Source organism: Leptopilina heterotoma, unplaced genomic scaffold (genome assembly GCF_015476425.1).
Source record: "Leptopilina heterotoma isolate Lh14 unplaced genomic scaffold, ASM1547642v1 Lhet_42, whole genome shotgun sequence".
In the NCBI taxonomy this organism is placed as follows: Eukaryota; Metazoa; Arthropoda; class Insecta; order Hymenoptera; family Figitidae; genus Leptopilina; species Leptopilina heterotoma.
This window is the reverse complement of record NW_025111078.1, coordinates 2,646,102-2,660,205: the sequence shown is the minus strand read 5'-3', so window position 1 is coordinate 2,660,205 and position 14,104 is coordinate 2,646,102. Positions and strand designations below refer to the sequence as shown.

At 29.8% G+C, this 14,104-nt stretch overlaps 1 protein-coding gene across 2 annotated transcripts in view; it reads right to left on the bottom strand.

Annotated features, from left to right (window-relative positions):
- Positions 1-2,836: 2,836 nt before the first annotated feature.
- LOC122506554 (growth/differentiation factor 8) overlaps positions 2,837-14,104 on the bottom strand; it is a 57,137-nt gene continuing 45,869 nt past the window's right edge. Inside the window, exons 2-3 of one of the 2 annotated variants that reach the window (XM_043618810.1) lie at positions 5,116-5,716; positions 2,837-4,307 (exon numbers count right to left, since the gene is read on the bottom strand). In XM_043618810.1, the coding sequence (XP_043474745.1) occupies positions 4,088-4,307; positions 5,116-5,716 (821 nt within the window). In that variant the 3' untranslated portion in view covers positions 2,837-4,087. The remainder of the gene's footprint in view (positions 4,308-5,115; positions 5,717-14,104) is intronic. The other variant, XM_043618809.1, reaches the window with a different exon arrangement.

The window sequence follows — 14,104 nt, the reverse complement described above, 5'->3', positions numbered from 1 at the left end:
TTGTAAACAAGCTTGCGCATTTTTCGATTCAATGGAAGATAAAAAAAAGATCGTGTCAATTATATATGCAGTTACCTGTAATTAGAAAATATTTTTAATTGTACATGTTAATAGCATAAAGGGCTCTAAGACCCCCGAACGTAGGCATGGCAGCAGGTTCCTAATAATTTTTTCCCGCCACTGACTGATGAGGCCATAACCTAAAAATTTTTATCAAATTGTTTGTTAAAAACTTTAATTTCGTTTCTTTCTTTTTTAAAGCACACAACATTCACCCTTTAGTGTTCTTAAAATACGCACGTTTCAATTACATAAATTACTATCACAGTTTCGGAACAAAACTAACACTTTTTTTTTGAGAAAAAAAATCTAACCTTGAATACTGCAGTAAAACAGTGCTTTTAACTTGTTATTTGTCACGACATTCATTGAATTACTCGTCAAAAAAATTTAATTATCCAGATAGAATGTAAATTTCTCTCTGCACAAAATGACTACCGTAATTTTTCTCGCAAATTTACATTCCATCTGGAAATATATATATGTACACGGGAAAAAAAAAATATTTCCTCAACGCACCCTGATATACAAGTGGAATAAAAATAATAAATAACGATTTAAAAAATAAATAAAATAAAAAAATATTGACTTGCGGAAAAAAATAGATTTTTTTTTATAAATTTATATACTAAATTAATCTAAGGTGGTTAGATTAAGTTTTTTTTCTTAAAAGAGAATAAGGAAATGACTGTTAGTAAATAGACTGATTAAAATGTTATGATAATTTTTGCAAAATAAATTTATATGAAAAGAAAAAAAAATTGCTACGAACTTTCGTCAAGATATCCAACTATGTAGATATCAGGATGCTATATTATATTGGGACAACGGTACACCAGTGGGACAACCAGTTTTCTCATGTTGTACATACTACTTCAACCGGGAGTCTTGTTGCATAAAAGTGAACATGGTTTTTATTTTTTCCAAAAAAAAAAAAAATAGAACTTTCTTATTTCTTATTATTTCAAATAAAGTAACATAAGATGATGTAATTTTTTGAAACGTTCCTTTCTTTCATTCTTTTTCATTTGAAATTAATTTCTTAAAGCTGAAAAAACAGGTTTTTGAATGAAACATATTTTTTTACGAGACATTTATCATATTTAATAAAATTATTTTTTTTTAGGAACAGCGCTGAAACGTTTGTCACACGATTAGCTACGAACTTGAACGAATCATTACAGGATTGCCACAAAAATTTAATTTTGTCTTTACCTGACTTTTCCCTAATTTCCAGACAGAATTTTAACTTTTTTCTTGACACTAAAGAATATTCTGATTCACTCTAAAAATGTATCTAGAAACTCAAAAAAATGTTCAATTTCCAAATATTTGAATTTGAAAGATTTTCAAAATTCAATTATTTCTAAAAATCCATGCAATAATGCTTTTAATATTAAATTAATATCAAAAATTTTAACCGAAATTCATTTTTAAATTAATTTTTATTAAAAAATTCTGCGGATGAATTCAATTATTTAAATATAAAAATAAATAATTTATTCAATAATTGAATTTTATAATAATTTTTGAAAATAATTGAAAACTTTTTGAAGAATTTTAATAAAAATTTTAAAAAATAATTGAATTCCTGAAAATTTTATTACTTTTCAAAAAAATTGAATTTTTGTGATAAATTTTTGATATTTATGAAAATAATTGAAGCATTGGGAAGAAATTTATAAAAAAATTTGAAAACAATTATGAATTCCTGCGAAATTTTTATTATTTTATGAAAATAATTAAATTTTTTTCGTAGAATTTTATTAAAATCTTAATTTTCAACGAGTTCAACTTGAAACCTTTACAAAATTTAATTATTTCTAAAAATTTATTCGAATTTTATAAAAAAAATTTTAAAAACAATTGAATTTTTGCAACGAATTTTAGTAAAATTTTCAAAAGTAATTGAATTCTTTCGAAGAACTTTATTAATTTTTTTTTAAATACTCATTGAATTCTAGCGAAGAATTTTATAAAAATCATTTTAAATAATTGATTTTTTTCGAAAAATTTTATGAAAATTGTGTTTGCAAATTTTATTAAATTCGTGAGAAAATTTTATTATTTATGAAAATAATTGAATCTTTGTAAAAATTTTATATTTATGAAAATAATTGAATCTCTGGTAAAAATTTTATATTAATGAAAATAATTGAATTATTGCGAAAAAATTTATAAAAAATTTGTAAATCATTGAATTCTTGCAAAGAATTTTATGAAAAAATTTGATAATAATTGAATTTCTACAAAGAATTTAATTAATAATTTACGAAAATAATTGAATTCAAGCGATGAATTTTATTAAATTTTATTTAAATAAAATTGAAATTTTGACAAGAAGTTTATTAAAATTGTTGACAATAATTTAATTCTTGAGAAAATAATTGAATGTTTTCATAGAATTTTATCAAAACTTTTCTTTAATAATTAAATTTTTTGATAAATTTTATGAAAATAGTGAATATTGAAAATTATTCTAATGCGAAAAACTTTTTAAAATAATTGAAATTTTGCAAAGAATTTTATTTAAATTTTTCTGAAAATAATTGAATTTTTGGGGAAAAATTTTGCTATTTATAAAGATAATTGAATTCTTGACGAAATAATCGTTCAAATTTTTAAAAATAATTGAATTTTTTCGAAGAATTTTATTACTTTTGAAAATAATTGAATTCTTGTAATAAATGTTTTGTTTGTTTTATTTTTATAAAAATAATTGAATTTTGCAAAGAATTTTTTTTAAAATTCCTAAAAATAATTGAATCTTTGTGAAGAATCTTGTTATTTATCAAGATAATTGCATTAAAACTTTTGAAATAATAAAATAATATTAAAAAATTCCCTGATTTTCCTGACCTGTGGCAACCCTGCATTTAGTTAAGCTTTTTCGTTCATACGACGCTGATGGTTCTATAGCGGACAGTCTTAACAAAATTACTAATTGTAATTTAATTCCGCAAACTAAGTGACAGTAGTCAATTTATTCAGGTGAATTTCTGAGTTATAATTATTTTTTATTCTACAAAAATATTTTTCTAAATATGGTGAGTACGTACCGAAAAAGTCCGTATCTGGAAAACTTTATTAAACTGGAAGACAGTGGTTAAATTTTTTTTTTTTTATCGAAAATACGTTTGTTAAATAAGTACAGAAAATTAATATGAAAAGCCTCGTAAAAATTCAAAATTTTACTTTTCTTAAAACCTCTATTTCTATAAATTTTTCTCTAAAATATTGTATTTTTGTTCCCTGATAAATTTTGATTGTATAACGTTAGGAAAAGTTTGGTTTTCACGAACCCAAAAAAAAAAGAAAAAAAAAAGAGTATACGAAAAGAAAGGACAGTTTCAATAAATTTTGTCGTCAGTTTATGTACCGGTTTCCCTCATAATTTAACTTGTACGTGTACAGATCGTAACTTCGAGTCGATTCGATTTATCGCGGCACCCATACCCACAAGGCACTTCAGTCTATCGATAAAATGAAAGGTCGATGCGACAAAAAGCGACAACGCGATCCACCCCGTCGATGTGCTTCTTGATTCACAGCTGCGCTTATACTTGTATTTGAGGTACTTACAGACAAGTTACTCCCAGTAATTCGTTACTGAAAGAAGTTGTACAATGAATGATATGATTTTCAACAAGATGGCAATTATTATTTTTTTTAAAAAATTATCATGTCGATATGAAATTTAGAAAATATGCTCCTTTATGTATATATATCTATATATATGTATATAATGCACACGACGATATGTTTAGTTTTCAAATACAATCTTTTTTACATTATGAAAAATTTATATGATTAAAAAAAAATTTTTTCATAAACTGTTACTGAATTAGGCATAAATTTTTTAAACTTTTTAGAGAGAATGAATAAATTTTGCCAACTTAAATTACATTTTGACGATGTAGAAATATATAAAAAATTGAAAAATTGTTGAAAAATATGAGATGATTATGTTTGAAAGTGGGGGGATTGTAAAAAAAATTGTTGTCGTCGGTAGAGTGATCAAAAGAGACTATGAGCAGCCACAGCGCTCGACTACCATTCCTGGCAATCGTGAAAAAACAATTTGATACTCATTATCGAAGTAAAGCATTGTGATTTCAGAGAGCTTCCTCGGCGCACAACATGGTCCCGTGTTGTTTGGAGGCTCCGCAAGGCTCACTATGTGCGTGTTTGGATAGGCAGGCAAAAATGCCATTGGACAGTCACCCGAACAATAGTTTGCATCGTACCTGCAACAAACCAGTTGATGGTAATTATAAATCAAATATATTTCACATTTTTCAATTTTTAAACGAAAATTTTAATTTCCTCTGGGCAAAAAATCATGTTTATTACAAAAGAGGTTCTTAATACGGTTTTTAGAACCTTTCAAACCTTTCATGCCGTTCGAATACTGTTCCAAGAACATTTAGATCAATACTTTACTGTAATTAATTAATTAATCATAATTTAATTTACAATGAAGAAAACGAGGGTGTCAAAGCTTAAAATTGTGAATAGGAAGAGTTCGAAGTTTCTGTTAGGCTAAAGTGTCACAAATCAAGGAGACGACGTAAGGAATTTCACTATTACAACATTAAACTACATTCCTGAATAGAGTGTTGGAAGATACCTTATTGGGAAACTTTCGATAGTTTTTCCATCTGCCTAATGTAACACACACTACCAAATGTAATCTACTGTCACGTCACAAGTTATGTTATGTTCTCTAACCAAGCACCTAATATTCTTAGGATATAGTCTGTTTAAATTATTCGTACCGTCGAATTCTGTATTTTAAAATTCCCACAAGGATTCTTAAAGGTTCTCAAGGAGGATTTTAGAGAATCCCTAGGAGGATCTTTAGAGGATCGTTAAGAGGATCTTTAGAGGCTCCTTAGGAGGATCCATAAAGGATCCCTAGGAGAATCTTTAGAGGATCCTTAGTAGGATCTTTAGAGGACCCTTAGGATGATCATTGAACATTGCATTTAGCTAAAACCCATTCGTAATTATCTGTCTAATAAAAAAATCCAAAAGATATTATCAAATTCTTACTTTTTAGGCGCGATTATCCAATCCCAGCCGAATTTCTCAAAGTCAACGGTGAGCTTATAACGACAACACCTTGATTCTTGACTGGCTTCGTCGCAATTGAGACCAACATTCCTCTTGATTCTGCCACCCCTTCTCGAGTCCAGCTCCTGTGTTTGAACTTCCAGATAGGGGGCATTTTCCGCGGCAGGATTTGTTTCAACCGGTTTATAATTCCTCCTGTGATTGCCGCCACCGCCACCAATTTTCAAGGCCACACCAAGATTATCCCTCGGATGCTTAAACCATTCGGCGACCATGCGTCTGAGTTCAATTGTCACCCATTTGCCACGTCTGCCAATTGGTCGCGAGTATTTTGTCGTTAATGGCGGACCCAATAATGGACCACCCGTCTCTGTTGCACCACGAAGAATTCTTTGGAGTGTTATCGTCACTGGAATATCCATATCCAAATCGATTTCCGCCTCGCAGTCTTCTCTTGGCTCAGTGGTACCGTATATCCACAATGAGAGTTCCGCCCTTGTCACTCGATGCTGAATTACTTTATCCGAAAATTTAAAGTAAAGCACGTCCAGGCTGCCCTTCGAATGCCTCAGCCTCTGATCTGAAAATAGAAAATAGATCCAAATTATTAGCTATTATAAAGAATTTACAAATCGTGAACATCATACAGTTATTGATAATAATTAATTAATTACTGGAACTTTAATTCAGTTTCGGTTACTGTTCGGTTTATTCTTCGGATTTTCTGTTACGATATTCGAGTACTACATTTATATACTGTTTTAATTGGAGCGAAAGAAAAATGAATTCAGAATGACATGTTGACTTACATAAAAGTATAGTTTTACTTTAAATAACTTTTCCCGATGATTTATTGTCATACTAAAAATTCACAAAAAGGAGTGCACTTGAGAAAGTGAGCCGTCAATTCTATCAATCTTTATTACAGTTACATACAAAGTAAAACGAAAGCGATTACTCGCCAACGCGGAAGTTATTTTGCAAGACACATAGTGGTATTGTTAATGATAAGTTGAGAAAGCAGCGATCGTACACGAGGCACTGTTTATAGACACTACACGTGGAGTCCAAAAGTGGAATTTTATGCTCAACTTTTGCATCTCTCAATATTTAATAATATAAATATATTTACTAAGAATTGCATCATTTGTTTTCTCAAACGTCAGATCTGTTATTTACTTTGTTAACTTTCTTAATTAATATTTAAAATCACTTTAGCTAGGAAAAGTAAATTTTTATCTTACAAAAGCTTTTCATACCCAATCATCATAATTTTTCAAAATCCACTTTCTACATGACATAATTTAAATTTTTAACACACAGATAAACAGTGCAGAATAATTTTTTTTTGAATGTCTTTCCCAAAAGGTCATGGAGACAACATTTTAAAATTATGCATAACAGTGTATGTAATACGATATACATCTAGCCCAAAAAACTGTCATTTCTAATTTTTTTTTGCTTGTGTAGCGCGAAAAAAAAGTTCAACCCAATTTCTATTAGAGATTTTTTATCTCAACATCCTTCACGAAATGATTTCTAAAATTAGCCTCAAGAAATTAATCAACAGGTTTTTTTTTTGCTGTTAAATTGTCAAGTATCAAACAGGATTTATATTTTTTTTCGTAACTATAATGTTGCTGTTCTAATTTTGTTGTGTAAAAAGGATAATAATATTCTGAATGTCACTAAATATAGTTGATACAATTTTTTCAGTTCAGAAAGTAAGGTTTCATAAATTGTAGTAAGATGTAATTTTTATCTGGTGTATTATCACTACCGCAATGACAATTTTTGCGGTGTTACTGGGTAATATTTTATACCTATAACATTATAGAGAATCTAATTCCCGCAATAGGATATCTCTGATCAGAAATAATCTCTGCCTTGTTAATAATAAATACGTGTGAAACACAAAACATTTTATATTTTTAATTCAAACACGTGTAATTATTAATTATTCAATTAAAGAAAATAATAATTGTACAAAATTGTTTATATTACCACAGAATGTCAAGTTTTCAATTATTTTTCACCTAGACAAATATTTTAACTAAAGTAAAAATGAAAGAAAACTCGGAAAAATCGATAAATTTTTTATTTTTTCATAAAGAATGCTAACTTTACTCAACTTTCAGGGGCTCAAAAAATTGGATAAAGAATTCTATATAATTTTCCTCTATTCTACGTTTATTTAGCTTTATTTTGATCGAAGGTTCATTCATTTTGGTCAATTCCTTCAAGAGAAATTAGGTTTTGAAAATGAAAATGCAAAAATAACACACTGTGGGTGGATAAATGATTTTTCTCTTTTAAATGATAAAAAAATATCTAATTCGATTAATTATTTAATTAAAAAAACGTAGCAAATTGTATAAAATAGCTCAGAATTTCACCTGAAAACACTTTTTTCGTTTGTGTCACCATGAGACATGTACAATATTGTGACTACTATGCTCCGAAGAGTGACACGAAATTAAACGAATCATTAGTTGCAGCGCTCTTCCGCTCAGTCAATGGCGCTAGTAGTACAAGCGAACACGGATGAAGCAGAACTAATAAACTGCTATTGCTAATTTTTTTTTTCCGAAAATACTTTTCGTCACGCACATAAAACATTAAATTAAAAAACCAGTTGCAGAAATATTTTAAAATTACATTTATTTACAAGAGTGAAAATTTTTTTTCAAACCCAGTTACATATTTTATTAAATAAACAAAAGAAAAATATCATTTAAAATTATTTTTGTAAATAATTTTCAATATTTAGTTAAATTAATTAATGTGAGTGCAACGTGCAATAAATATGTTGGCATTAAGAGAGCGACAAATGTTATCGATCATTTTATCGAGTTCAGTCCTCAGACGAACCAGTTGTTGATATCGCATAATTCAATTTCACTTAAAAATGAATCGAAAGTAAAATTCCCGTTAATTTTATTTCAATGTGCATCACACTTTGGAAAATTACATTGAATGTCGAGAGAAAAAAAATTTGACAACAATCTACGATTTTTTTTTGCGAAAAATTAGAAAGTATTTTCCGTAATTCCGAAAAAAAAGTGTGACGAAAATTTGGGTGAACGCATATGATTTTAGTATGACAATTAACTCATATCGAGGTGTAGATATGACAAATGATGACCCTTGATCTTTAGTGAACACTCATATGTAATTTAAATGAAGCAGAAATAATTTTTTAGGATTAAAAAAAATTTGTAATTAGAATGTCGTTTAAGTAAATTAATTTCTATTTTTGAATTTAAAAAACAAATAGCAGGAGAGATAAGTTTTCTTTTTTAAGCTACGCACTCACAATCGATCAGATAACACATTCATTAATTTGTGATCATTGTAGTATTTCACTATCTACTGCCTAATTTAATGTGCTTTCTTGTTAATCTCACTTATATTCCTTTTGCAATTTAAAGCAGGTCAAGAGATATGAGAGTATTATTCGTTGATCACTGGCATCGTGACCTTCGAAATTTGTAACACTCTTCGATTATACCTATTACTTCATCTCGTGTTCAAAGTAAGCTCTCTCTCTCTCTCTCTCTCACGTTTATTCAATATAATTATAAATAAATAATTTATATCCGGAGAATAAAATACTTATTAGTAACGATATAATTTGTTTTTTAATAAATTAAATATTTAGATAATCGACATTTTCGAAGTAGTCACTTCTAGACAAGTTCAGTGTTAAAATATAAATCTATAGCCTATTGAATAAATACGATCATTGAGAAAATAGCTTATCATAGATTTTATAAAAATTAAAAATTCTTTTCCATAATTTCTATAAAAACGATTATTATTCTGACTTTGTAGCCTGATTTGAATTTTAATTTCGATAATAGCAAGCATAGGCATAATTAATTCAATCTAAATACATTAAGATAAGAGCTTTTAATGTGTTATATAATAACATTAGAGACTTGAGTAAACTCCCTACTTCTTCTTAGGTGAATTAAGTATTAGTTAGTATTAAGTATTTTTAAATAATTAAGTATTAGTTTATTTAATTGTTTTTTTATTTTAATTGTTTTGATTAGCTCAGAAATTCACCTGAAAACACCTTTTTTAGACGACTGGCATCGACTTAATGAAATAGATGACCAACTCTTCCTTCCACTTTGGGTAATAATTTCTCCATTATTGTCCACTGCTATTGGTTAGTGTTCTTTTGGACAACTAGCGCCATCTGAGGGGAAAAGCAGTGCAACTAAAAGTCCCCTCCTAGTTGATTGGCTAACAAATCCTTTACTAATTTTCTTCAATATATTCAACTAAACTTAATTTTTTTTCCATGAACGATTATTTACATCACTTATTTGTTATAAACTAAAACTATTAATCTGTTCGTCGACAAAGTGAAGTGAGATTTCCCCAAGGAGACATAACTATCGTATCGAATAAATCAGGAAAGTACTGCTGCACACTAGCCTGGTTATACTACTGTTTCTCTATGTTTCTCAAATACAAAAAAATCAGATTGTCATACTATGTCGCGGTAGTTGCAAGTCGTCTAATCAGGCCATTGGTCAGAACCGCTTCCATGAAGGGTAAGACGTTCAAATCGTTACCGTTATACGTGCGATACGACTTTTTCTATCGATCAATCAGAGTTCGATCTGCTCGATACGATTGTAAACTTTGTGTTCGCAACACTGTCGTTTAAACACCGATTCTTCAAATTTATTATTTTGATTCCTATTCCTTTATTTAAATATTTTCTATTGATTTAAATTATTAAACTATATTAAATTTAAATCAATTCGGAAATATTTTTATTTATCCAAAAGCGATAATTATCACAATTAGAATATTCTTTTTTCCACTTATACGGAACTCCCGTACGACAATTCAATCGATCCACACGTCTATTATAAAGGGAATATTCTGCTACACGTCAGTTACAATTGCGACATTCCGTCCATCAGTGCCTGATTCCATTTTGGGAGAGAAGTCAATTTTCGAAAATTTACACAGAATGACAAGTTAAATTGAAGGGAGGGGATTGAGACATTATTCAGGAAATCTGTCAAATTCGATTAATTCACAATTTCGAGCAGCGCCAACCCCTTTCATGCAAAATTTATTTCGAAACTAATCTTCTGTCAATGAAAAAAGAATTCAAAAAACAAAATTTACTTAATAAAAAATTCATTTTACAGAAATATTTTTAATATCTTCATTATAGAAATAAATATATACAACTATATGAAAATTTTGCGTAAGGAGACTCAATGAATTTTGAGTGAAAAGCAAGTGGGAGAGGTAGAGAGAAAGAAAGGGGATAAAAAAAGAAACTAAAAGAAAGTACAATAAAACAAACTGCACTAAAGTACATCGTGCTTCAACCACGAGATAAATATAGTTTGGCGAACGGAGGTCACTTGCATTGCTCGACGGTCGTGGAAATGTTTTCTTCTCCGTTCGCTAAAGATTTTCAAATGGCTTTTCACGGCTAAATACAGCCAGACAGAATCCTTCAAAAAAAAAAAAGAAGGAGAAAAAATTATTTCCGTCTGACCTTCAAAACACCACGTTCAATTTTTTTACTCAACTCTTTTGTATGTTACAAAATTTGATTAAGAATCTTCCAAAAATGCATTAGACGATTCTTCTAATAATTAATAAAATAAATAGTAAATAGATTATTAATAAAATGATTAAAAATTAAATTCGAAGATACTAAAATTTTGTATCTCGGTTGTACCCAAATTATTTAAAAAATTAGTGATAATGTATCGTGAACCGTTCATAAATCTCATATAATAAAAGATATTTGACCATATATCAGCTTTCATTTCTTGTGACAAGAATTTTTTTTTTATTTATTATTCCTGCATGTTTTTAATGTCACACTTACAGTGAAAGTTGATTGCACAAAGCGGCAGTTAATAAACTAATTATCGATCGTTATCGATTAGGAAGAAAAATTATCTTTAGCCTTTGGAGGAAAAATGTCAACTAGAAAGGAGTTATATGAATCAATTTTCTTCTAAGTTATTTTAATCGCTTTTATAGAAGTTCTATAAACACTCAGAGTTTGGAAGAAAATTTTCAATTATATTCATTTGGGAAAGTAAGTTAAAAAGAAATTTTCTTGATATTCGTACCATGGCTTAAAATTTTTACAACCAAAAATTAAAAAAGTGGGTAAGAACGATAACTTTTTATTTATTACTTCGTGACGAAAGGGTTTTATCACGATACGTTTGTTATTTACTTTTTTATTACTTAATTAATAAACTTAATTAATAATTTAGTTTTTGAATTTGGCGCGCTTGCAACTTGACTTAGGGCGTGGGGAGATATGCAAACTCCCCTTTATGTCCCAAGTGTGTAGCGGGGTTTGGCATGAAAACAGCAGACGACGAAAGTTCCTTTTTTTTATTGTTTTAAGTTGGAGACATTTTTCTTTTGTTACACGACAAGTGAGAGTGATTGAAGTTTTATTAATAAAGTTGGATTATTGACTATATTTCTTCTGCATAATTGTTTTTCCTCTTTTACAATAGGCAGGTAAGTAGAACCTTCATCTGCGTTTATAAACTAGAAAAATTCGCCAACAATAGATATTTTCTTATACATTTTTTGCGGTCGAAACGTAAAAAAATTGTTTTTTTTCAAGATTTTGTTAATTATGGAAATTCGTTTTCATTGAATATAGGAGCTGGGGTTTGAAAATTTGGAAAATAGGCCGATTCCTACAAGTTTCAGTTGACCGAAGTTGGATCCATTTTTGTATAACTTTACGACGCTTGAGGAGGGGTGAAAAATAGTCGCAACTTTATTTCCCACAATGGGGGATAAATACAGGTAACTGCTTAAATGCTGTCCTTCCGGTTTGTATACATTTTTAAAAAACCGTGGCACTTCTACTATTATGCTATTAGTTCGTAATTTATTTAGTCACGAACTAAAAGATTGAGATAGAAGTGACACTGTTTTTGAAAAGATTGTACAAACCGGAAGGACATCCCTCTAAGTCTGCAATCTTAATCCATCTTTATCTTTCTAGCACCATCAAGTGATTCGCCCACGTCTTCGAAAAATTAACTTAAGAGAGTTCTCTTTCGAGATTAACAAACCGGGACAAATTTAAAAAGGGTTTTAAGGTGAAATTCTGAGCTACTATCATCACCTTTTTTCCCCTTTCATGAAGAATTTAATTTTCAACCCAATTTGAAATTTTTTGAATTTACGAAGAGGGGATTCAGATACTATCGGGGAATCTCGTCGAGAAGAGAGAACAGAATGGATAGTATGGGGCATGATGAGGGGATGAGAGGGAGAAAGAGAGAGCGAAAGACGGGGTGAGTTAGAACTGCCTGGGATGGCAAGTGCATTACAACATTAATTTCGGGGTTCAACGCTCTTGGTGGTTATAAGGTAGGTGTAGGTATAGCCGAGCCGAGAAGTTTCGGTAGACTCACGCAAAGGGGCTTCTGCCTGCTATAGAACCAATAGTTGGATGGATGGGTTAACTAACTGACTAGATGGCTGTCTGCTGACCCCCTCCTTTGAATTCTCAATTCTCGCAACCCTCAATTTCGTCGAATTCTGCCCACGCCTTGGGGGTACAACATCCTTCAGGTGGCAAATACGCCTTGCCTCTCTTCTGACTTTGTACTTCCAAGAAATACCACTGTTTCTAAATATAGTCCCTATTCTTCACCCCTTTTTGAAATTTGTACCATTTATTGACACTTAATCTTATTACCTCTAGGGTAGGTATATCCTTCATTTCCTCAGTCTCATCTTGCAATCCTTCTGAATAAGAATTCATAAGGACAAGAGACTAAGGTGGCCAAAAATCATCAAGGGGAGGATTCTGATACTTGCGAATTAAAAAATTAAATAAATTACCAAAAGTCGTGAACTACCCTCAATTTCACCGAACTCATTAGTACCCTTCCTATCCATTGATTGTAACAACACCCCAGAAACACGATAATTGATACCGTACACTAACTATATACAAACTTGTCATTTGTTCAACCGGTTCTAGTCTTCTTTATATTCTTCGACTGATTTTCAAAAAAAAAATGTCCTCTCTGCACCCGTTTCTCCAGGAAATGTTTGTTTACATTCCTCATTTGATTTGTTTTTATTTTTACAAACCTTGTCGTCACGTTACCCCGACGTGATTATATTTGTCTTTCAGAACATCTTTTTCAACAAATCAGTTAATATTATATTTAACTGTTGACTTTTTTTTACTTTTTACCACGAGACAAAAGGAGAGTCAGAGTCGAAAAAAAATATTCAAAAAATAATTTTAAAAAATCGAAAATAAAGATATGCTGATGTAAGAGAATTGAATGCTGCGCTGTTCTAACTTCGAAGGACATGTCACTTCACCAAAGAGATAAAAAAAACCTTAGACTTGAATAAACGTCAATATCATCAGTGATATCTATGAAATTTGTAATCCACCGTTATATCATTTAATGAAATATTTAAAAAAATAAGAGAAAATTATTAATTGTAAATTTCCAATCATGTGACGCACACCTTATGCTATCAAAACGATAATTTCATAAAAATTAATAATTCGAGTGGTAATTATAAATCAATATCACTTTGTAAATATAATTCTCATAAATCTGTCAATTAGATTTCAAGTAAATTTTAATTTTTAAAATTTTCAAGGTTAATTTAAAATAAATTTGAAAGGTCGTTTGTTTTTTTTTATCTTTTCTCCAAGTGGATAATAGTTTTTTTCCTCCTCTAGATTCAATTCACTCTTTAACTCGGGGCGCACTTAAGTACCGGCACCTTTAGAAGGTGCTTTCGCTGGCACTTTCAACTTGCTCGCGGTTCCCGTGGCTTCCGGCCGGCGTAAAACGCCCGAGCGTTAAAATAATTGCATCGCGTGACGTAACACTACAATTGCAACTGCACTTTGGCAATAACAGTAACTGAATAAAGTGCGCATTTAGGTCACGCTTAT